Source organism: Sorex araneus, chromosome X (assembly GCF_027595985.1).
Source record: "Sorex araneus isolate mSorAra2 chromosome X, mSorAra2.pri, whole genome shotgun sequence".
Taxonomy (NCBI): Eukaryota; Metazoa; Chordata; class Mammalia; order Eulipotyphla; family Soricidae; genus Sorex; species Sorex araneus.
The window spans coordinates 268,432,154-268,458,256 of NC_073313.1; the positions used below are offsets into that span (position 1 = coordinate 268,432,154).

The 26,103-nt window shown below is 42.5% G+C and overlaps 1 protein-coding gene across 1 annotated transcript in view; it reads left to right on the plus strand.

Annotated features, from left to right (window-relative positions):
- The window catches only part of UVRAG (UV radiation resistance associated), a 296,340-nt gene that overhangs the window by 243,916 nt on the left and 26,321 nt on the right, over positions 1-26,103 (plus strand). The window contains exon 14 of the mRNA XM_004610830.2: positions 20,830-20,921. Within this exon, the coding sequence (XP_004610887.2) occupies positions 20,830-20,921 (92 nt within the window). The remainder of the gene's footprint in view (positions 1-20,829; positions 20,922-26,103) is intronic.

The following is a 26,103-nucleotide window of genomic DNA, read 5'->3' on the forward strand; positions in this document are numbered from 1 at the left end:
GCTCGCGGCCTCAGACTTGCAGAGTGACCCCTCTACCACCAACCTGCCCCTGCACCTCCCCAAACTCATTTTTGAAAATTTGCTAGATTGGTCAATACTTGTCCCACTGCTCTTCAAGCTTCTCAAGTTTATTTGTGTCACATCATCTTCTAGTCTGTCTTTGTTTTATATATATATATTTAACATATATGTATATCTCCCATAGGGGTTCCTGTTTCTGGTATTGAGTGTAATGAGTAGCTCTTGTCAGCTTACCCCCCACCCCGCCCCGACACATCATAAACCATGCAAGAAAATGTTACTTAAGAAGGGTCATCCACTGTGGACAAAGGCCTAATAAAGAACGCACTGGTGGTGAGGAAAAGCTGACGGTTACTGGAGGACGGTCTGCGCTTGGAAGCCGCCAACAAATGTTCCGAATGGCCTGTTGTAGTTTGCTCCATCTGTAAAGAGCAAGCTATAGTTTTGGTGGAAATTCATGAATATTCTGTTTTGAAGAACCAAAGAACAGAATTCACTGACCTACAGCTGTTGGAAAATGAGGGAAGAAATAGTATACAATGAGAGCTGATGACCAGAACCCCAAATCTTTGAGTAACCCAAAAACCCGGCCGGCCAACCTCTGAGAAGAGAGGCATTCCCGTTTGAGCACAGCCAAGTTCATTGCCCGCTGAGGAGACCAATGCTATAAACAGCGACAAAAAGCAAGAGTAAAAGACAAATAGGGTTCTGACAGTGGTTAGGATAACACCCCACATTGTTTGACATACAGAAAATCCAAGAAAATAAGGAACTACCCTCAAGAGGAATGTGACTATGATATGACATAAGTGTTAGAATTAGCTAGCAATTAACAAATAGCTGTTATAGTTAGCATCAAAGATCTAATAGAAATAGGTTTTAAGTGTGTGTAAAGATAGGAGATCTCAGCAGAGAAATGAGTATTTTAAATGAAAAAGAAAAAGGGGCCAGAGCCATAGTGCAGTGGGGAAGGTATTCTCCTTGCACACAGCCAACCCAGCTTTGATCCCTGGCATCCCATATGGTCTCCTGAGCACCACCAGGAGTGATCCCTGAGTGCAGAGCCAGGAGTAACCCCTGAGCACTGCCAGGTGTGGCCCCCCAAAAAACCCAAAACAAACAAACCAAATAGAAAGACCAGAACTGAAAAGTACAGTAGCTGAAATAAAAACTGAATTTCTGAATGGATACAGTACAATAGTAGCGAAGGTGAAAATACCAAATTTAAAAGTTAAACATGATCGATCTAAAGAACAATTTATAAGATCAAACAGAAATGAGTAAAGTTCCAGAGGCTGGTGAAACATTGTTATGAAGTCTCCCCTAGGGGCCAGAGAGCACAGCAGGTAGGGCACTTGCCTTCATGTGGCTGACCAGGATCCCTTCCTCAGCACTGCATACGGTCCCCCAAACCCGCCAAGAGTTATCCCTGAGCACAGAGCCAAGAGTAAGCCCTGAGCACTGCCGAGGCAAAACAAAGTTAACCTACATATTAATGGGAGAGAAATGAAAGTAATGAAATAAGTGAATAGACTCCCAGTGCTGTAGGTTGAATATTTGCAATTTCTGCCCCCGGTTACATTTATTTAGAGCCCAAGATGGAATCATTGGGAGGTTAGTCATGAAGGCAAAGCCCCCAATGGGGTTAGGACCGTCCCTCAACTCTGGCCCCCTCACCTCAGACTTCCATTCTCCAGCCAGCCAGGAGACATACATTTCTATTGTTCATAATCTATTTAGTCTGTGTTGTTCTTTTAGACTAGCTCAGTGAAGGAGCAGAGATGTAGCTCCATGGTGAGGTATATTCATTACTTGTATGAGCCCTGGGTTTAATCTCCAGCACCATCACACCAAGTAAAAAAGTAATTAAGACACTCTGGAACCTACCTGTAATATAATAAATATCAAAATGTCTAGCATAAAATTTAATTGGAAAGAAACAGAATGTGGGAAAATTTTTTTAAATATTATTTCCAAATCTGACATGCTAAAAGACCAAAATGTAGGTTTAGAAATCCCAAGCACAGTCGGTACAAACCAGATTACATACATGCATGGTGCGTGTACACCCTCACTTCCACATAAACATGCGCGCGCACAAACATACACACACACACACACACACAACCAAATTGAGCCCGATTTTATTGTAACTTCAGCCATACAAAATGAGGTTCAGGGGTCAGAAAGATATTACAGAGGCTAAGGTGCTTGTCTTGCTTGTGACTGAACCCCACTATGATCTCCCACACTACAATGGTCCCCTGAGCACAGAGCCAGGAGTAGCCCCCAAGCACTACCAGATGTCACCCATAGCCATCTCTCCCCACCCCTCAATAAAAAAGGATGAAATCCAAATATAGCTAGTGAATGTCCCAAAGCCATAGTGAGACATTTCTGAATGTTTCTTATTTTCTGGTCAAATGAAAGCAAACATAGAGATCACAGTATTTTGAGATCAGTTTTCTCTCTGATAATCAGTGCTCTCTCGGGGCTGGAGCAATAGCACAAAAAGTAATAGCCTTGCACACTGCCAACCCGGGTTCGATTCCCAGCATCCCATACGGTTCCCCAAGCACCGCCAGGAGTAATTCCTGAGTGCATGAGCCAGGAGTAACCCCTGTGCATCGCCGGGTGTGACCCAAAAAGCAAAAATCTAATAATAATCAGTGCTCTTTTATAGTATGCCAAGTGTGATTCATCATGGTTCTTCTTAAAAACAAATGGATGCATAATGTGTCAGCTTCTGAACATTTCATTCATGTAGACTGTAAAGGGAAACGGAGACAGGAGGGAGGGAGGGAAGTTGGAAGGCTGGTGTTCTGCCTTTAATGTTTATTCATATTATATATGCTGTGAAGCAGGTAAATAGGAGCCCAAGAAATAGAACAGCGGGCAGGGCACTTGGCTTGCATGCGGCTTACCCAAGTTTGACCCCCAGAACCTATATGATTTCCTGAGCACCATTGGGGTGCCCCCACCCCCCAAAAAAGGGTAAAACAGTAACCTGAATGTAGCATTATTTGATATTCATGAACTTCAAGTAAAATGAACCAGACTTTTTTTAATGTATGAGTACTGCTGTTTAGTCAGCCATTGATTAAGCTGATTGAATTGGGCATTAACTCCATATTACTTTTTTTTTTTTTGCTTTTTTTGGGTCACACCCAGCGATGCTCAGGGGTTACTCCTGGCTTTGCACTCAGGAATTACTCCTGGCGGTGCTTGGGGAACCATATGGGACACCGGGGATCGAACCCGGGTCGGCCGAGTGCAAGGCAAACGCCTTACCCGCTGTGCTATCGCTCCGGCCCCAACTCCATATTATTTTTAAGTTTTTTTTTAGTATCTGTGAGATAGACCATTACAAAGCTGTTCACAATTGGGTTTCAGTCATACAATGATCCAGCACCCTTCCCACCACCAATGTCCTGTTTCCCCACGACCATCTCCCAACACCCACCCCCTCCCCAGCCTCCCTCTATGGGAGGCGCCTTCCTTCTGGCTCTCTCCTTTTCCTTTGGTGTTTTATGTTTTGCAGTACAGGTGCTAAGAGGTCATGGTGTTTGTTCAGGGCATTCATGAACCAATTTTTTAGTGTATTGCCTTGGGGGTGGAAGGGGGGTGTATTTATTTTGTAACCTTCAGAAGTTAAGCCAGGCCAGAGTAATACCTTGGTGGGCTTTGCTTGTGTGCCGCCTGGATTCAGTCCCTGGAACCAATAGGAATACTCTTTCCCTATCCTTTGATCTAGTTAAATCTAACCAAGCATTGCATGAACCAAGAAGGTTATCATTTCTTTTCTAAACATCCCTTTCTTCCCTAGACTTGGCTAAATAACCCTCCTTTTCTATTTTCTGTATTGTAACAATATTTTATATCTTTCTGATTATATTACAGTTACTTTTAAAGGCAGGAAATCTCCTTTCTGTTGTGTAACTTCCTCCATGGCCTAGCATATATCAGGTATTCGTTGTCTACTAATTAAATGGATACTTGATTCCATCTACTTGTCTTTGTTGCTACACAGTACCTGAGGTGTTACGTAAAAGAATGGATTGATGTTTCTGTAGCATCAGAAGTGTTGTGCTCTTCTAGTTTGGTAAACGAAGGCATTTAATACTCTCTACTTTACTGTAACATCCTAAGTTTGTGTCCTACCATAAACCAGCATTCATGTGGTTCGTTTTATTTTTCTTTCACTTTCCCAGTCTGTCTTCTATAAAGTTGAGCATCAACAAATTCAACAAATTTGGCTCTGGACCTGATCAGATCTTCCAAAATATTTTAGAGAACATCATCTCTGGAGAGTAAAACCTCAGCCTCTTAAAACAGATGATATTTGGGATGATTCTTCGGTGTCTCTAACCCCTTCACCCTGAGCACTTAAATTAGCCATTGGATAAATATGTCCATGTGTTTAATGTTATCTGTCTGTCAAGGAACTGCTGCTCTGGCCAGGGTTTACTCATGATTTCACTCTGAGTATCTTCCGGTAAAAGGTAGAAGTAATATTTTCCACCTGTGTTAGTTTGCTGTTGCTTCATAACAAATTACCACAAAGTTAGCAGCTAAACAACATCTATTTCTTGCTCACAGTTTACTGTAGGTCAGGAACCTGGGTGGGCTCATCTGGTTTCTCTGCCCATCGTCTGACAAGGCCAAAATCAAGGTGTCGGTCAGACTGGGCTTGTATCTGGAGGCTCTTGGGAATAATCCACTCCTAAGCTCATTTAAATTGTTGGCAGAGTTGAGTTCCCTGCAGCTGTGGCTCTGAGGATCCTATTTGCTTTCTGGCTTTCAGCCAGGGGCCACTCATTGATCCTAGAGACCCCCTAGCAATCCTTCTCACATGACTTTTCCATCTCCAGGCCAATAATGTGTGCCATCAAACTCTTCAGGCAGTTCAAACCTCTCTGAGCTTTCTCCTCTGCTTGCTGCCAGCTGAAAGAAGCTCTTGGGGGCGAGGGGGTGGGGGGTGGAACCCCCATCATGCTCAGGATTGTATGCAGTATCTCTCTCTGTTTGTCAAGGCCATGTGATTAGCTTAGTCTCATCCAGATAACCTCCCTTTATCAAAAATGTAAAATAAGAGGTGACAGTCACTTTTTTTTTTAATTTTATTGAATCACCGTGAAATAGTTACAGGCTTTCATGTTTGGATTACAATCTCACAATGATCAAACACCCATCCCTCCACCAGTGCACATTCCCCACCACTAATATCCCAGGTATAGCCCCCCTTTCCCACCCTCAACCTGCCTCTAAGGCAGACAATATTCCCCATATTCTCTCTCTACTTTTGGGCATTATGGCTTGCAACACAGACACTGAGAGGTCATCATGTTTGTTCCATTATCTACTTTCGGCATGCATCTCCCATCCCAACTGGTTCCTCCAGCCATCATTTTCTTAGTGATCCCTTCTCTATTCCATCTGCCTTCTGCCTTCCACTCCTGAAGCAGTCTTCCAGCCATGGGGCAATCCCCCTGGCCCTTGTATCTACTTGACAGTCATTTTCATTCTGCCAACTGCCCCTCACTTCTAACTCTCATAGAAGGTTGTACTTCACTTCTGGGTTCACCTTAGTTGGTGTATATTTAAGAGGTAAACAGCCTCCTTCAGGATATGAGCCATGGCTGGGTCATTTTGTGATTACCCATTATACCTTACATGCCTTGCCTCTAGTTTTTGTTGTTTTTATTAACTTATAAGATCGAGATAAGTAAAATTCTCCCAGACCAAATTGGTTGGGGTTTTGGTTTGGTTTGGGGCCATACCTGGCAGTGCTCTGGGCTTACTCCTGGCTCTGTGCTCAGTAATCTCTCCTGGTGGGCTCAGGGGACTATATGGGGTGCCAGAAATTGAACCTGGGTTGGCTTAATTGTAAGACAAATGCCCTACCCACTGTACTATCACTCTGGCCCCTCTCCCAGACCAAATTGTAAGAGCATCTGTTTAGAAGAACAATACGTATTCAGCAGTTTATTGCTATTCTCTTTTTTTTTTTGAAGCTGCATTTATTTGTGGTCTATCATGAAGACACATAGAATAAACAGTAGGTACGTGTACTTTGGTGCTTTAGTGTAATTCAAGTGAAAACAGTAAATCTCTTCTCTCTTTCTCTCTCTCTCTCTCTTTGACACACACCTAAAAGACATGAAATAGATACAATAGTAAAATTAATGTTGGAGGGATCATACCCAGGGCATCATATATGCAAAGAATGCACTTTATCACTGTGCCACATCCCCAACCTCGATATACTTAATGTTTTAAGTTGGAAATCATTAATAAGAAAAAAGGGTTTTTTGAAAAATTTTCTTCCATTTAGGGTACCTTATTGCCAGATTCTTTCAGGGAAATTGGAGAGAGTTCAGAGACAAAGAGTGATGAAAAAAGAAGAACTATGAAGAGGCTATAGGGATTAATTTTTCAACTGAAGGTTATTATTTCTTTTTTCTGTCACAGGATTAAATCCAGGACTTCATACATGAGCGGGGGGTGGGGGGGAGAGGCGGGAAAGCATGTGTATTACTACTAAGCCCAAAAAGCAAAGAGTTTTAAAGACTGAATTGAATAGTTACACTGAATTACAACTGAAGAGAAATGTAGCTGTTGTCAAATGTCTGCTATCAGCAGAAGAATTGTGTTTCTCTGGTCTCTAGTATGAAGATTAAATGAGGAATAGGAAAACAATCTTTTCTAACCAACTTACAAGCAATATTTTGACTGTTATAGGTGAGGATGTAAAAGATCAGAGTTAAATTCAGATCCCAGCCCTGCTCCTTGCTGCCCATGGAATTTCAGACAGATCCTTTAACATTTCAAACCTTATCACATGTAGAGCAGGAACCATACAACCTACTTGGTGGGGCTATTATGAAGACTAAATGAAAAGATATAACAATAGCCAGACTTCATGCCTGGCCCATTTTGCAAGATGGAAAGAGCAGTAGCTATCATTGGTATTAGCATTATCTTTGTCATTCTCTTTTTGTATGTATGTGTAAAGCAAGATAGTTTTTATTGAATGAAACTCAGTGAGGCGGGGGTAAGGAAAGGAGGAATATGTGTTCAAGAGAGAATACACGCTTGAAGAACACGCAGAGACAGACAAGCAAGTGAGGTACGTGATACAAATGAGGATGGCTTGCCTTTCAAGCCTGTCTTCTCCCTTGAACATGTGTCTTGCTTGCTGAGGTCACCACACTTGGGAGATAAATCTAAACTCTACCATTCATTTAGCTCCTTTTCCCCCCACTTTATTTAAATACTGTGGCTTGTTTATGATGATTTGTTATAAGGGCATTCAATATTCCAAAGCCAATCTTACCTCTGCTGTCACCTTCCCTCCACCATTGTCTCCATCTTTCCCAACCACCTTTCAAGCCTGCTCCATAGTAGGCCCACAACAATTTATTTTGTATTACTTGTTATTGACTGACAGAATGATCAAAAAATATTTCTGTAGAAGAAAATTTGTAAAAATTGTTCTATCTCACCATGAAAACATGAAGTCCTTTTCTAGGGGTTTACTAAGCTGTTGTTACAAGTTAAGCTTTCTGTGTTAATATTTTTGTTAGTTGAGATTGGTTGGCTTCAATACTACATTTCCATTCTGTCTGGTGTGCTGCCTCTGGGATGTCACTGTTGTAGTGTTTGGAAATGTCATATGTATGACCACGAATGCGGCCACATGCTCTAGAAAATCTAGAATATTTAACTGGGCAGTTGGGCAGTTTTCGGTTGTGACTGTGGTTGCCAGGTTTTAGTGGGGCGGACCTATCCTGCACCCTCTCAACCCTACCCTCGATAAGACCTCGCCCAGGAGGTCTCAGCCAGGAGTGAGTATCTGAGAAATTTTTGCAGCTAGTTGATCTCTTTCAAAATTTATTTATTTGTTTTTTAATTGAATCACCATGTGGAAAGTTACAAAGCTTTCAGGTTTAAGTCTCAGTTATACAATGCTCAAACACCCATCCCTTCACCAGTGCACATATTCCACCACCAAGAATCACGTGAGGTATACCGTGATTCAAGATTTATTTTTGAGGGTCTGAGTGATAGTATAGTGGGTAGGGCTTTTGCCTTACATGTGACGAACCCATGTTCAATCCCCAGCATTCCATATGGTCCCCAGAGCACCCCCAAGAGTAATTCCTTAATGAAGAACTAGGAGTAACCCCTGAGCATAGCCACGTGTGACCCAAAAAAGGGGGAAAAAATTATTTATTGATGGATCTCTGGAACAAGGTAGATGAGTTACATGGTAGAAGCCATGCTTGACACTTAACAAGGTTCTATCCCTGGCATCTCAACAGAAAACAAGCAAATAATACCACATACAAAGTCCTATGCTATACCAAAATTATTTTCAAATTTTTCCTACTCTAAAAAGTGCCATATTCGGGGACTGGACTACAGTGGATAGGATAGTTTGCCTTGCACACAGCCAAACTGGGTTTGATCACTGGCACCCAGTATGGTTGTTCCAAGTCTAGCAGTACTGATTCCTGAGTACAGAGCTAAGAGTAACTTCTGAGCACCACAGGCTATGGCCCAATACTCCCCCCAAAATATCATATTCATACAGTTGAGCCTTCTGGTAACCCCATATTCTACATCTGTGGAGTCAACCAACTGCAGATCAAAAATATGTGCTATGTAGGTAGGTTTAGGCTGACTGTATGGTATTGAACACATACAGACCTTTTTTTCCCCATTATTCCCTAAGCAGTGCAATATAACAATGGTCTGCATAGCATTTTCATTGTCTTGGGTATTATACATAATCTAGAGATTATTTAAAGTTTATGTGAGAATGTGTATGAGTTTTATGCAAATACTATGCCATTTAATATAAAGCACCCTTACTCCATTCCATGCCAAGAGGTTTTGGATTGGAGTGAATGCCCTTCATTTTCCCAGGACTACCTCTGTTTCCACTATTGTCAATTCTACCACACAGAGAGTTCAGTAATTTTATGTTGAATTGAATTTCTGACAATGTACTTAAGTGCACTTTTCATTCCAATAAACCCCAATACTTAGACTTACTTGCATTTCTGTGAATGAACCCCTGCACTCTAACAACATTTTTGCCTTTTGCATGCATGAGTAACTCCCTTTAGCTCCTCTTTACAAATAAAGATTTGAATAAAAAGGATTGTGTTGCAGTAAACAGAAACTACTCTGGCTAGGTTAAGCACAGATGGAATTAATTGGAAGGTTACTAATTCAGTGTTAAGATTAATCAGAGGACATTAATTATTTGTATTAGGTATTCATCAGAGGCTAAGTACAGAAATTGCCAGAGCGTCAGAAAAGATTGCAGAGAGCAGAAGAAAAGCACCTGGAAAGATGTTGAATTGAGTCTGTTAGGGAAATGCAAATTAAAACTATAATGAAGTACTACTACATACTTCCTAGGGTGGATAACATCTTCTAACGTGACATCAAGTCCTAACAATGATTAGATCAACTAAAACACACACACACAAAGTGCTGGTGGAAATGTAAAATTGTATAGACAGGGCTGGAGAGACAGTACAGAAGTTATGGCACTCACCTTGCATGTGGCCACCCTGGCCACGGCACCACATATGGTCCCCAAGTGCTGCTGGGTGAGGTCCAAAAATATGTAAATAAATAAATGTTGTACAATCACTTTGAAACAGCTGAGCATTGTTTAAATTTAGCTAACACATATCTACCATCCAGCTCAGGTATTTTACTCTTTAAATATTGACCCAAGAGAAACAGAAATACTTGACAGGGCCCAGGGTTTAAGTCAGTGGCAGAACATCTACATGGCAGGCATGAGGCCTTGAGTTGGATCTTTGTCTTCACCCTACAAGTGCCATCTCTGGCACACCACAATCTAGTGATCTAGTGTGTATGACTCCCAGGGATGTCTACAACAGTTACAACAACAAGTGAAGGGAAGCAGGGGAAAGAGACTAGTCCACACAGAAGCCCATGCCCAAGTGTTTTAAAAAAAATAGAGAAAGAAGGAAATCGAGGTGGGGGGAGGAAGAAGATGAAAAGGGGAAGTAATGGGGGGACGGGGGTCAGAGGCCTCGGTTATATGGGTGACGTGGGAGAGTGGCCTAACTTTATTACCAAAGCACAGAGTCAGCAACACTGAAAACAGGGGCTCTAAATCACAGAAATGTGAAATGTGCCTGTCAGTGTGGGGGAAGTCAGGATAGAACATGGGAACCCTGTTGGAGGGAAGTTGACACTGGTGGGATTGAGGTTGGAATATTGTATGCCAAAACTCAACTATCAAAAACTTTGTAAATCGGGCTGGAGCAATAGCACAGTGGGTAGGGCGTTTGCCTTGCACGCGGCCGACCCGAGTTCGATTCCCAGCATCCCATATGGTCCCCTGAACACCGCCAGGGGTTAATTCCTGAGTGCGGAGCCAGGAGTAACCCCTGTGCATCGCCGGGTGTGACCCAAAAAGCAATAAATAAATAAATAAATAAATAAATAGAATTTTTTAAAAAACTTTGTAAATCATGATTCTTTAAATTTAAAAAAGTTTGCAGCATATTAACAACCAAAATGTGCAGCAGCCCAAGTGTCCATCAATCAGCATAAATAATAGCTGTTTTTAGTACATTCCTAAAATAGGATGCTTCTCAGCAGTTTAAAAAGAACCAACTATCGGGGCTGGAGCGAGAGCACAGCGGGTAGGGCGTTTGCCTTGCACGCGGCCGACCTGGGTTCGAATCCCAGCATCCCATATGGTCCCCTGAGCACCACCAGGAGTAATTCCTGAGTGTAGAACCAGGAGTAACCCCTGTGCATTGCCCCGGGTGTGACCCAAAAAAAGAAAAAGAAAAAAGAACCAACTATCTTCTATGCAGTAAATAGGATGAATCTCAAAAACATAAGTAAAATCAGCCAGATGAGATCCGGAGCAGCCGCACATAAAACGGCTACTTGGTAGATCTTGGAGGTCTACTAACCAATTTTGGCACCCAGCGGCTTCTTATAGAAATGCATCTAGACTGTGAACTGAACTAAAATATCAGAAATCCAAAACCACGCAGCCACTATTGTGGCCGTGCGAGCTCATATATTCTTCATTCTCAGCAATGGAAAACAAATTATTGAATGATGCCTTTTCAGCAGGTTTGATTGTTGGAGGGAAATTCCAAATAATAATAGTGAGTTTTCTGTTGAAATATTGAATGTATTCAAAGTATAGAGAGAATAAAGTGAAGATCATTAGCCACACACGTGGGGTGGGGGAAGGATGGGGGGTATACTGGGGTTCTTGGTGGTAGAACATGTACACTGGTGAAGGGATGGGGGTCTGATCATTGAGTGACTGAGAATTGAACCAGAAAGCTTTGTAACTTTTTCCATGGTGATTCAATAAAAAAAATGAAAATTTAAAAAAAAATAAGTAAAATCAGGCAGAAATGAGGCTAACTGTTATATGATTCCATTGCTCAGACTTCCTAGAGTACCTAGAGTGTCTCTGCCTTGTTTGACTGTGATCTTCTGGAGCTGATAAAATGCTTCTCACCAGGATTGTAGTGAGCAGGAAGCAGAATGCCTGAGCACGGCGTAGCTTCTGAGGAGGAAATCAGGGATCCAGAGAAGATTATAGGTCGATACAAGAGAATTTGGGATCCATTAGGATTCTCAGGACTATTAAAATAAAGATTGAGAGTTAAGGTCAAATTGCTGGCCTTAATGACATGAATACCTTTCTTGAGGTTCATTTACAAGTTTGTCTTATGGATAGCCTATAGCATCCAGGAACATAACCTTTACTTTCTGATCACTCGTTAGAAGTAACTGCAGTTGATGATTGACTTGCCTTTGACTGATATCCAGTTCTGCCTTGCCTGTTCACTTGCCGGCTGCAGTACTGATCCTCACAGTTCTTTTGAATTGGTAGCAATAGACTCACAGGCCAGTGAAAGAAAGGACCATCTGACAAGGACCATCTTCAATGAAACGTTCTTGATCTCATAGACTTTATAATAAGTTTTATTTAAGTGTAACCCATGTCTTAAAGATACAACAAAGCAACTTGTGATTGAAAGAAGAGAACCTGTGATTTTGAAGTCAGTGAATTTTAGAATCTGGACCCTACATTCATCATTTTCCACTTTCAGGCACTGTCCTTTCACTGTGCTTGGAGGAGAAGTGTAGCCCTTCAGCTCTAATGGGAGTCTCCTGAGTGTAGGAGCAGCGGGATGCCTGGTAGGAAGAAACTTCCATTTCTTAGATTTAAGAGTTGTTAGTCTTGACGTTTAGGCTTTTCCAAACCGTAGAATAGTAGGCCCTAGCCGGGCCCAGTGTTTACATTATAACATCTATTTTTGAAAAGAACTGGCATGGTTTATAGATGAGGATGGAAAAGTACTTAGGTTGTTCCTGCAACCAGAGGCCCATAATCAGGTTTTTATATTTTTCCTTAGAGGTACATATTGCAATGGCTCACTGTAAGAAACAATATTATTGTTCATATTAAATATGCTTGGAGTCGCTTTTCCACATCTTTGAAAGAGCTTTGTTTTCTTCCAGGAAGGCAGTTTTTACCTTTACATTTTATTAAACTCATTCTTTTTGAATCGGTGAAACCGTAACATTTAAAAATGAGTAAATATATTTGTTACTAGCCCTATAGAATGTTGTGTCACTATGAAAGTCAAAACAGTAAAATTCAGCCTTTGATGCATATATGCATTTTTAATTGCTTGGATTGGTTCCGCCTTCCACCCCCTGTTTCTCTAGACCACTTCTCTTTAGGGTCAATTTCATTGTAATCTCATCATGAAAGTGTTGATCTTTAGTAACCTTTGTTGAAGCATTGTATTAATCCACATTCCCTCATGGTAACAGACGGTTTATATCAAACATATCATGCAACTTAGCTCAGCCCCATATGGAACTAATAAACCATGCAATAAGTGGCCTTGTGTAGATGAATATTGTTTAAAAGGATGCGTATCTGTGTGTGTGTGTATTATCTACACTGAATTTCTCCTGACAAAATGAATCCTGAACCCCAGGATTCAAGTTAAAGTTTCCTGTACTTAGAAAAAAATATGCTTAAAGAATAAAAACATAATTGAATCATTTTTAAATTAGGCCTCTTAAAAGACTCAATATAAGCCTGTTTACTGAGTACAAGAACTCCGCATTTATTCTCAGAAAGTTGGTCATATTTGATTAATATGATCTCTAGAGCTGCAAATGGTCTTCTGAAGTCACTGGAGCATCATTTATCAAGGTGTGTGAATTATGAATTTCAACTACAAGAGCACTCATCATAATTGATCCTCCTTATTTGGTAAAAGTCCTAGTGCCTTCACTAGTGTAGTGATTGGGGATGAAACCATGTGATTTTGGGGAAAATGTATTTTTATATAAAACGGTGTTATGGGAGAGGGAAGCAGGATGGAATTGACAGTACTATAATCTGTTGTGGTCTAAATGTATTCTTTGTCCTGGTTGTCTTTCTCTTTGCTTGCTTCTATAATGATAAAGCCAGGTCTTCCCAGTTATTTTAGTATAGGAATTTTCTTTTGCCAGTAGACAATAGCATTTGTTCATTTTTCCAGAAAACTTCTTTCCACTTCCCATGTAATTTATCATCAATATGTAGTTTCCACCTTCCCGCTTACCATATATGTGCACAAAAATTTAATTTCTTCCATGGAGTTCTAAGCCAATCAGTAAAGCTGAAATTCTAGCTAATTGAAACCAAAATTCCACTTAAAAAATGCTTAGACTCTTTGGGTGGTGGTGCAGTAGGAAGTTATTACAAAAGGTGTTTATTTCAGAGACTAATTTGAAGCAGTTAGACAGACCCAAAGCAATATTTTATTGCCTGGGTTTCTTGGCATCTGCCTTTCCCCCACAGAAGTGAGAGCAGAAGGAGCTGTATTTAGGGAAGTGTGCGATGTTGATAGTAGGTGGGAGAGGGCAGGTTTTAATGGAATGTGCAAGCAAGATTTCTTAAAGAGGGCCTCCGTCTTTCAAGTTAGACCTCACAGCTGCCTCTGGAGTTGTTTTCCTGACATTCATTCTTCAGCTGCTTAAAGCCTTGTAGTGTAGTCTTCCTCTGGACAAGCAAGAGGCCATCTGAACTCTAAAGCTTACAACTCTAGGCCCTCAGTGGTTTTTTGTTAAATAACCTCTAGAAGTCAGGCCAGGGAAGTTTCAGTTCTCTATAAAAACCCCAACTGATGTCTTCGAACAACTTTTACGCGATGACTATTGTTGGGCCTGCTTTATAGAGGAGGCACAGATTGGTTTGTAACTTGCTCATGGTGGCACACGTGGTGAAAACAGGCCTGTCATGCCAGAGACAGAACTGCCTCAAAGTGCTTAGTGGACGTTAAACAAATATTGTTAAATATTGTTGAATCTGGGACCAGTCAGAGCTAAGTAACTCTAGCCCTCCCCCACCCTTCCCCATCCTGTCCTTTCCTCCTTGGCCTCATATCTTCTATCCTTCCTATTTTTACTAAGACCTTATCAGGGAGTTAGCCAGGCCGGAGAGATAGCGCAGGGGTTAAGATTTGTGCTAATGTGCCTTCCTCACTCAGCATTGTAAATGTGTTGTCACCCTAGCCATATCCTTATGTCACAGTCCTCACATGCAGAGTCCACCGTAACTTTCAGAGCTCCTAGGACTCAGTAGAACTTTGAAGACTTCTCGAGATGGTCTATTGCAAAGTAGGGGTTTGGTTTTTTTTTTTTCCCCCTTTAGTGCTAGGGTGATGGCACAGTTGGTTGCAGTGCTCATGTGGTGTGCTGGAGATAACCCATCTGCCTTACCGCCAAGCTCGCCTCCAGCCCCCAGGGGACTTGAAGCTACAAAATGGGAACTGCAACTTGGCCCAGCTTGTACTCCACCTCCTGCAGTTACAGCCTTACCCTATGTTTTCTTTGTTGGTCTTGGTTTGGTGCCACGTCCAGCCACCCTCGGGGATCACTCCTGATGGTGCTTGGGAGACCATATGTAGTGCCGGGGGCTGACCCTCGGTTGCCCTCATGCCAGGCAAACTCCTCACCTGCTAAACTATCTCTCCCGCCCAACCCAACAAATTTAAAGCTAAAAAAGTTTGAAAATGACTTGACTATTTCAAGCAGGGAGGGACTTTTTCCATGGCAACACAGCTGAGCTGGGTCTGTCACCAGGAATGACTCTTCATCCTGTATCATTGTGTAAATGCATCTGGATACTGACATTTGTATGTGTTTATTGGTGCCTCTCTCCCTTAGTGCCTGCTATCAGAAGCTTAAAAAATCAGTAAAAACTAACATTTAAAAAAAAATGTGAAACATGTATTTAAGATTTTCCCTTAGCTTTAAACTCTTTTTTCACTTCCTTCTTTGATCTCTTTCTCAAAGTCATTACTGAACACCGCAGTGTGCCATATTTGTGCTAGGAGAATGGACTGGAGTGATAGCACAGTGGGTAGGGTGTTCGCCTTACACTCAGCTGACCCGGGTTTGATTCCTCTGACACTCTCGGAGAGCCCAGCAAGCTACCGAGAGTATCCTGCCCACACAGCAGAGCCGTGGCGTGTTTAATATGCCAAAAACAGTAACAGGTCTCACAATGGAGAGTCTCACTTATACAGGTGCCCGATCAAGCAAATCAGTGAACAATAGGATGACAGTGCTATAATGCTATGAGAATGATAACAGAAAACACATGAATAGTGAAAATAGTAATGGAGTGTTTTGAGTACTGCATAGATGGTGAGAGTAGCAATAGAGTGTTTTGAGCACTGCTTGGTACTATTTGGGGTGCTCTGTATAATCTACCTTATTTAAACGTTGGAACTTGGCAAGGTCAATAAATCTTCATCTTAAAAGTAAGAAAACCAACTCAGAAATGAAGTAACTTACGAAGTCAAGCAGCTAGTAAGTCACCATGTGGGTGTTCAGCCTTTGTGCAGTTGAGGTCATTTCATAGAGTCGGGAGGCCTCTCATTCCCTTCCCTACAACATTGGTTTAATTTACCAATTAACTCTTTAGTCAGTATTTCTTCAACAGTTTAAGCTTCCTATGAGAGCAAATTGAAAGGTAGCGTAGGGGCTGAAGCAATAGCACAGTGGGTAGGGCATTTGCCTTGCACGCAGCCAACCCAGGTTTGATTCCCAGCATCCCATATAGTCCCCTGAGCACCGCCAGGAGTAATTCCTGAGTGTACAGCCAGGAGTAACCCCTGTGCATTGCTGGGTGTGACCCGAAAAGCAAATTTTTTTTAAAAAAGTGGAAAAAAAAAAAGGTAGTGTAGGAAAGGATGTAGGAAGAGGAATATAATGCCTTCTTATTCTGGAATAATCAGAACATTTTCTTCAGGAAATGGAACTTAACGTTGCTCTTTGAGAATAGAATATGACTCCATATAGGCTGCCTAGAGAAAGACTTGGGATTGGGAAGGAACTCTGTGCCAGAGTGGTAAGTGCTTTGAGAAATAAGGTCATTAGCCAGTGTTAATAATCATAAATATATATGCATATAAATACACTGTAGCACTGTCGTCCCATTGTTCATCAATTTACTCGAGCAAGCGCCAGTAACGTCTTCATTGTGAGACTTGTTGTTACTGTTTTTGGCATATCGAATATGCCACGGGTAGCTTGCCAGGCTTTGCCATGCGAGTGGGATACTCTTGGTAGCTTGCCGGGCTCTCCAAGAGGGGCGGAGGAATTGAACCCGGGTCAGCCACATGTAAGGCAAATGCCCTACCTGCTGTGCTATTGCTCCAGCCCAAATACATACACACATATATGTCACATATATAATGCATATAACATATATTAGGGTACTTTATAATTTTAAAAAATGAATAAATTTACATATCAGATCCCTAAAGAAATGCTATTGCTGAAGATTAAAATTGCTAACTCACAAGGATTAATCAAAGAAACAAGAGCAGATGATTGAGTTGACAGGCTTGTAGGAAATCACAAGGAAGTCAGTGAATTGACGGTATGGATGAAACTAAAACCCAGGCCCTTCGGGGAACAATGCAGTTCAAGGCCTGGAACTCCAGAAGGACTTAGGATATTAGATGCACCAAATACCTTCATAGAATGTAGGATAAGGAATGGGTCTAAAAGTGGGAGGATTCATTGAAAGTTTTCAGAAAGAGAAAAGATAACCAGTTTCCTTCTTTCCTCCCCCCCCACCCCCGCCCCACCCCCTCCACCCACCCTCCACCCTGAGTAGCTAAGCAATTGCCCCTGCAGTGGGAAAGTGGATGTTTACTTTGAGAAAAAAAAATTCAATAAGAAGCTCTTATCTGCCTGGTATACTTGGACACGTAAACCCTAATGAGCACAAGGGGTCTGAGAGAGTCCTTAGACCAACTCAACCACTCCCCGATGCTTTTTCCAACTTGACTCCCAGAATGGAATCATTATCTCATAGGCAGAAGAGCAGGAGTCTCTCTGGAAAGCAGGCCCAGCGGGGATATTGGTATTTTAGAAGATACGCAGAATTAGGGTGATGAGACTCACTAATTCCCCAACTAAAGACCTATCTAAAGACTTAGCAGCAATAATTTAGAAATCATGAATGAAAATTTTGTTTAGTCTTGAATTATATACCTAGGCAGACTGTGTTCAGATGTATGAGTTGAATAAAGATGAATAATTTAAGACATTTAAATATGTCTTTAAATATTCAAAATATCAAAAGAAAAAGATACTACCTAAGTACCCATTTCCCAAAATACTATTTATATACTCTGTCAAGATAGGAAATAATCAAAAATCAAAAAAGAAATCTTGAAATATAGAAAACAGGAGTAGCTTCAACCCAGAAGAAGCATGAAGCAAAACTTCTAGGATGATAGTTAAGGAAAATTCTAGGAAGACACAGTCTAGAGAGAATACAGTTATAATTGGCCAGAAAGAAGGACTGCAGGAAATATATTTCTAAAGGGGAAATGCATTTGATAGGTTACCTAGTAAGTTTAGGCAGTATTTTCAGATTGAAAAAGATTTTCAAGTTTTGTCCCATTTGTGGGTAGATCTAATGATAGATAACTATGCTCAGTTCTATTAGCAAGCTATAGGTATTCAACAAGTGAGAAAAAAGCAGTTATCACTTCCGGATTGACAAAAAGGAGTAGTATATTACAGGATGGAAGAGTAAAATATCTTTTGCACATATAATCACTGTCACTGTCATCCCGTTGCTCATTGATTTGCTTGAGCGGGCACCAGTAACATCTCCATTGGGAGACTTGCTGTTATTGTTTTTGGCATATTGAATACTCCATGGGTAACTTGCCAGTCTCTGCTGTGTGGGTGGGATACTCTCGGTAGCTTGCCAGGCTATCTGAGAGGGACAGAGAAATGCAAGGCAGATGCCCTACCCGCTGTGCTGTCGCTCCAGCACATATATATATATATATATATATATATATATGTATATATATAATAAGGTAAATAATGCAGATTTTATCTTAAGATTTTATATTGAATGTATTCAGAATGAGAAGTATATTTGAGAGATTAGAGAATCAAAACCTCATGGTTTAATTAAAAGTCAATTGATCATCTATATGAGGAGATAAGATGTTTGTGTAAAAGAAGAGTAATTTAAGAAAGTCAAATTCTCATGGTAAGGTCATAGAGATCATAGAGGAAGGTCATAGAGAAAGATATCTAAAACTGGTAGTCAAAGTGTAAGAAATGTTAATATCAAAAAAAAGAAATGTTAATATCAGCATATTTAGAAATAGGAAGATAAAGAAACAGGAATTAAAGTGATAATTACTGAAGAACAAGAAACTGTTGCTTTCCAGTTGTAAGACATACAGTGGCAAACTCTTTAAGAGCATGTGTATTTTATTAAACACAGACGTGTGGGCAGGGGGCTTGTATGAGTGTGGCACAGAACCCAGAGCCCCACGCCTGCACGGCAAGTACTCGACCACTGAGCCACATCCCCAACCATGTGAATTTCTTTTTTCATTCTGTATGTTCAAAATTAGGAGGATCACATTAAAGACAAACTTGGGGTGGGGGGTGAGGGGGGCCTGGAGGCTTGTTTAGATCACACCCGACAGTGCTCAGGGCTTGCCCTCAGCTTGCCAGGCAGGTCTCCAGGGACATTATGGGGTCCGGGGATTGAATCCGGGTCAGCTGCATGAAGGCAGATGCCTTATCTGCTGTACTATTGCTTTTGCCCCACATTAGTCGGAAGTTGGTAGCGCTGGCTCTGTCCCTTATCAGCTCTGTGCTGGGGGAGCAGACACTTGCCTTACTAAATACCCTGTTTTCTTCATTTGTAAAAGGAGGTTGGGAAAATATGACTTCTCAAATGTCTTTTCACTATAATATCCTTATATTCCCTAATAAAAGTAAAAGTCATTGTCCTATGAAGCAAATAAGGAGTTAAGACCTGGGTGGAGGCTTAAAATTCACATATTTTCTCTTTTTTGGTTGAACTCAGACTTGGAGTAAAATTTTCATCATGGTCTCTGAAAAGAATTTAACCCCACTTCCATTGTGGACCCTGGGGGCAGGGAATTGACTGTTGGCTCAGGGACACGTAACTTAGTATTATTTCAGTATGGGTTTTTTTTTCAATATTTAATATTTTTCAGTATGAATCACAGGTGAAATTTCCGTGCCATGTGTAAACAATTTCACTTTTTTATTGAAACAATGAATTCAGGAATGCCATATTGGGCTATCAGCCATTTTGCTTCTATCAATGTATGGGAAAATGCTTTAATATGAATACACAAAATGATGTCATTTAATATAGGAGTAGATCTTATAATTCAAGGTCAGCCAATCTGGGAGGTGATTTTAGGTCACCAAGCTAGCTTTGAAAAAAAGGAAAGAACATTTTTCCCCCTCCATCTTCTCAAGTGTGTTTTTACCAGTTTTCCTCTCAGATTTTGGGTTAGATGGTAGAGTAACGAACATGGCTGTGAATCGGGATGTGTGGCTGAGATCCTTCCCTTTGAAACATGTTGTCTGTTGTCTAGAGAATTTCCTTTCCCATTCAGGGCTTCAGCTTTCCCCTCTGTAAAAAGAAAGCTTTGGTTTAAATGATGTTCAAGATATCTTTTAGCTTTAGGATTCCGTGTTTCTTGCTGATTCGATTTTAGCATTTTTCCTTTAAAAGCTCGGTATAGGGCCAGGAGATAGTTTAAAGGGCTGAGTACCTGCTTTGCAAGTGCCCCATAGCACCAAGCCAGGAGTGACCGAGAAAACCTACCTTGATTTTTTTGTGTGAGTGATTTTCTGGTTTTGATTTTTTTAGGACTTTTTTTGGCAGGGGGTGGGAGGGGTGGTTGGGGGTTACACTCAGGGATTATTCCTGGTAATGCTCGGATTATTCCTAGTAGTACTCAGGATTATTCCTGGCAGTGCTTGGGGGACCATCGGGGATGCCAGAGATTGAACCTGGATCATCTGTGTGCAAGGCAAATGTTCTACCCACTTACTATTGCCCCAGCTCCTGATTTGGTTTGGTTTGGTTTGGTTTGGTTTGGTTTGATTTGGGGACCACACCCAGCTGTACTCAGAGCTTACTCCTGGCGTCATGCCCAGGGGTCACTCCTAACAGTGCATAGGGGACTGTGTAGCAGGAATTGAACCAGGGTCAGTCACGTGAAAGGCACGCTTCCTAATTGCTGTATCATCTCTCTAGCCCAAGAGACTGGTTTTAAATAGCACCCCAAAATGTTGCGATATTGACTTAGTCGTCTTTTAAAGTTCTTTTAAAATCATATTTCATAAGTATCTGCCAGAGTGTCTTTTAATTCCATTTTTCCACCTTTGCAGTTAAGATATCAACATGGATTAGGCACTCCAGACTTGAGACAAACCCTTCCCAACCTGAAAAACTTCATGGAACACGGACTGATGGTCAGGTGGTGAGTACCTTTATCTCTCCGAACCAGAAACTGATGGTGGCAAACAGTCCAAGAAGTGCCCTGATGCCTGCTTGCTGCACACCTGCCGTCTGGGTTTTCTTACCCTGTCCGGATGGCTAAAGAGAAGGACAGACAGCATGGTGTCGATAGGAACTCTGGGCTGGCTAAGGAGAGTGAGACCCCTCAGGAGGGGGCCGAGGGCTGGCTGGAAGGGAGACCTGGAGTTCAGCCCGTGTGACTCATTAGTGGGAGACAGAGTGGGACCAGAGATAGTACTGGGGTGAACTCACACCTTGCACGCAGGTGACCCCAGTTCAGTCCAGCACAGAATAGTCCCTTGCACAAGACCAGTTACAGCCCTAAAGGCCCCCAAACCCTGCTGGGGTCACCTGGGTAAAATCCCAGCACCTCAGGGCTGAAGCAGCACCAGCTTTTCAGGCCCTCACTTTAAACCACCAGAGAATCATCTGGACAGGCACTTGGGAGCCCCTCCCTCCCACCAGGAAAGGGGGACATGGAACCCCCTGGCTTCTCTGAAGGACAAGAGGAGGACCTAATTATAGAAAGAGCCTCAGGCTTCATGGCTGTGAGAAGGACAGAAGAAAGACTGGACGAGATCACATTGTCAGCACCTCGGCTGAGACAAGGAGGCACAGACTGCAGTGTTGGATGTTGGAATGTGGGGGTTTTTTTGTTGTTTTTTTCTTTCTTTACTTTTGGTTCACACCCAGTAATGCTCAGGGGTTACTCCTGGCTCTGCACTCAGGAATCACTCCTGGCAGTGCCCGGGAGCCCTATGGGATGCCAGGGATTGAACCCGGGTCTGCCACGTGCAAGGCAAATGTCCTTGCCACTCTAGTATCGCTCCAGCCTTGGAATGCTTCTTGTATTTGGTGTCAGTGCCTGTTGTACCATAAAGGCAAGCTGCTGCTTAAAAGTGCTTTGTTAGAGATCGCTGAAGTGACGGGAGTGCAAGCTGTGCATGCAGGAAACTCAGCCTCAACCCCTAATCCCTGATGGTCCTCTCAGCTCTGGGTGAGGCTTGCAGCCAGAGAACCACCAGGTTGTAGCCACAAAAAAGTACTATGTCAGGATAAACAAGACCCAATTGAAAAAAGAAGGGGAGAGGAAATGTCAAAGGCCGCAAACAACATGAGATTGTTTTGTTTGACTTAAATAATGGTTCTCTCTGTATAGTAAGTGATTTTTTTTGTTGTTTTTTGGTGGTAGTTTTGTTTTTGCTTTGAGGCCACACCAGCTATGCTCAAGCTCACCCCCTAACTCTGCTCAGGGATCATATGGGAGCTAGAAATTGAACCTGAGTCGGCCACATGCTAGGCAAGCCCCTGTATTATCCCTCTGGTGCATAGTAATTCTAGAAGTTGAAAGCCTTAAATGAGCAGCAGTAACTGACCAAATAATAAAGGTGTAGATTCAGTCCGTAGACAATTTGAAGCCAAATAGTTTCTTTTTTTTTTTAATTTATTAATTTATTTATTATTGAATCACCATGAGAATAGTCCCAAAGCTTTCAGGTTTGTCTCAGTCATACAATGATCAAAAACCCATCCCTTCACCAGTGCACATGTCCCACCACCAAGAATCCCAGTATACCCCCCATCCCACCCCTCACCCTGCGTGTGTGGCCGATGATTTTCACTTTACTTTCTCTTTACTTTGATTACATTCAATGTTTGGACAGAAAACCCACTATTATTATTTGGAATTTTCCCCCCAACAATCAGACCTTCCGAAAAGGCATCATTAGATAATTTGTTTTCTATTGCTGATTATGAAGAGTAGATGAGGTTGCACGGCCCGACAGCGGCTGCGTGGTTTTGGATTTCTGGTATTTTAGTAATTAAGTCCAGAGAAATTTCTGCCAGAAGCCGCTAGGTTCCAAGATTGGTTTGTGTGCCTCTGGGATCACGGCCATTCAGGAGCGGAGAAGCCGTCACTGCTCGTACCTCTGTCCAATGGGCTCTGAATGATGGCAGTCACCGTGCCGCTGCCGCCGAAAGGAAAGACCGAGGGACAAAACCTTTCCCCTCCCGGGGCAGCACGGAGCTGTAGCTTAGTTCACAGTCTAGAGGCATTTCTGCAAGACGCCGCTGGGTTCCGAAATTGGCTTGTGTGCCTCCGGGATCAGAAGCCAAATAGTTTCTTGTAAAGGTAATTGATTTCTGTTCTCATATCTTTTCTACCTGCTGTGTGAGCTTAATCATTTTCCTCTCTGGAACTTTATTTCTCATTTCTAATTTTTGCCTTAATCATCTAGTTCATAATAAAATGGGGTTAGATAGAAACGCCACTGTGGGAAGGAAGAAAAAAGATTTGTTTGGTTTTCCTCTGTGTCTCAAGATTGATCTTATGGATAATAAGTGACACCTATGATTGATCTTTATTTTGGCTTTTGTTCTATTGGGGAGAGGTTACTCAGGAGAGCGTGAAGACCCCTCCTGGCAATCCTCAACCGTGAAGGACAAGACGCTGCCAGGGCTCTGTAGTGGTGCCCAGGGCCACGGGCATGAGGAGTGCCATGAGACTGCGCCCCGCAGTGCTTGGGGGACCATGTGACGCTGGGGATCAGAGTGGGCTGGCTGCACGCAAGGCAGATGCCTTAGCCCCTTAGCTCTTTCCGAGTCCAGATCTCTGTACTAGGTCAGGTGCCGCTGTGAGCAAATACACAATTTCAAGAATTCTGCTCATAGTACCAAGACAATTTGAAAAGCTTAGTGTCGATATGAAACTATGCCGTAAGAAACAAGGGTGGGCATTGAGAGTAGCGTGAAAGAATGATAGCCAGGGAGGTAGCTCACGGGGCTGCAGCCTGAGGCCTCCAGGTTGAGCCCCAGCTCCACGTTCTGGCCTCCCACACACCCTGGAGTTGCACCTGAGCCACAGCAATGCTGTGGAGACCCCCAGTTTTTTTTTTTTCCTAAAATATCAAATAAGAAGAATAGGAAAGAGAAACTTAGGGATGGCTCCATGGCAGAGTTCTTTCCTGGCTTGTGTGAGACCTTGAGTGTGATCCCCAGCACTGCCCCACACCCATAAAACACTGCAGCACTTCTCTTCTGAAGCTTAGGGCCACAGCCAAGCATGCCGTCTGCGACACACCCTGACACTGCCGAAGCTGCTCAGTGCCATCACCACGTATGTGTGAAACCTTGTCATCACACAGCAGCAAAAGACTGGGGGTGGATAATTATAATTTTTAAAAAACAAATAGTACATAATCTAGCAGTCTTTTGTTTAGGATTATCTTTAAGGAAAGTTCTGTGATAGGCACCCCAGAGGGTTAACAAGAAGCCCAAGACTTAAGGTTTGTCCATATTGCAAACCATAATGCACAAAAGGAAAAGGAGAGATGGGGGGGAGAGAGAGAGGGAGAGAAAAGAGAGGGGGAGAGAGGGGGGAGAGAGAGAGAGAGAAAGAGAGGGGGGAGGGAGAGAGAGAGGGAGCGAAAAGAGAGGGGGAAAGAGAGAAAAGAGAGAGGGGGAGAGGAGAGAGAAGGAAAGCGCCTCCCATAGAGGGAGGCTGGGGGTGGGGGGCAATGGGAATGGTGGGAGGGAAACGAGACGGTAGTGGTGGGAAATGTATGTGCACTGGTGGAGGGAGGGGTTTTGGATCATTGTATGACTAAAACCCAATCATAAATAGCTTTATAATGACCTATCTCATGAATGTTCAATTAAAAAACTATTTTTTTAAAGTAATGTGGAGTTCATGTCCAATTCATGTACAGTTCCCTCAGCTCATGCCCAATTCAATCAGTTTAATCAATGGCTGAATAGATAGCAGTACTCCAGCCCACCTCCACTACCCAACTGCCGCTCTGGCCGAGCTTCACGCATGAATGAAGTCCCATGGAACCCAGATAATGCAGAACTTTGTGACCTTGGACTCTGGACTCAACTGGACCAGAAAGCAGAGATCCTCTGCCTGCTATCCTCCAATCTCCAGTGACCCAGGGATCACACCCTTAAGCCTCACCCTGCCACACCCTGCCTCCTCATTGGCCACCCTCCAGATCTCAATGGCTCCTCCTCCCAGACGGGAGTATAAAATGAGCCCCCCCCCCCCCCGCCCTAGTCATGCCACCGGACTCCACACCAGGCTGTTTTCACTTAGGGCTCCCCAGATCGGGGGCAGGTGAGAACCCTCCCCTCCCCAAGGGACCCAGCCCCGGCAGCCCACCTCCACTACCCAACTGCCGTCACACTCCAGGATGCTTTCCATTATGAGACACATTATAAGACACTTCCTACCCATTTTTCCATAATTACCACACCATATTTGATGGAGTTCAGACAGTAGGCAACAAATCATAGACAGTAATATATATATTATACATAGTAATATATATTATATATACACACACACTATACACACACACACCTCGGAGAGCCCAGCAAGCTACCGAGAGTATCCCGGCCACACGGGCAGAGCCTAGCAAGCCTGGCGTATTCAAATTGCCAAAAACAGTAACGATAGGTCTCATTCCCCTGACCCTGAAAGAGCCTCCAATCGTTGGGAAAGATGAGTAAGGAGAGGCTGCTAAAATCTCAGGGCTGAGAGGAATAGGGATGTTACTGGTATCTGCTAGAGTAAATCAACGAACAACGGGATGACAGTGATACAGTGATACTCCTACATTAAAAAAAAAAAACTTTTAGTGATTTAGTGGGAAATGGCCTCTACTTCATGAAAGGTTTTATGACACAAATGATAAATACTCGTACTTTCAAAGAGGCAACCCTCACCCTTCTACACTGCTGGTGGGAATGTTGACTGGTCCAGCCCCTTTGGAAAACAATATGGACACTACTCAAAAAATTAGAAATTGAGCTTCCATTTGATCCGGCAATACCACTTCTGGGAATATATCCTGGAGAAACAAAAAAGTATAGTCGAAATGACATCTGCACTTATATGTTCATCGCGGCACTGTTTACAATAGCCAGAATCTGGAAAAAACCCAAGTGCCCAAGAACAGATGACTGGTTAAAGAAACTTTGGTACATCTATACAATGGAATACTATGCAGCTGTTAGAAAGGATGAAGTCATGAACTTTGCATATAAGTGGATCAACATGGAAAGTATCATGCTAAGTGAAATGAGCCAGAAAGAGAGAGACAGACATAGAAAGATTGCACTCATCTGTGGAATATAGAACA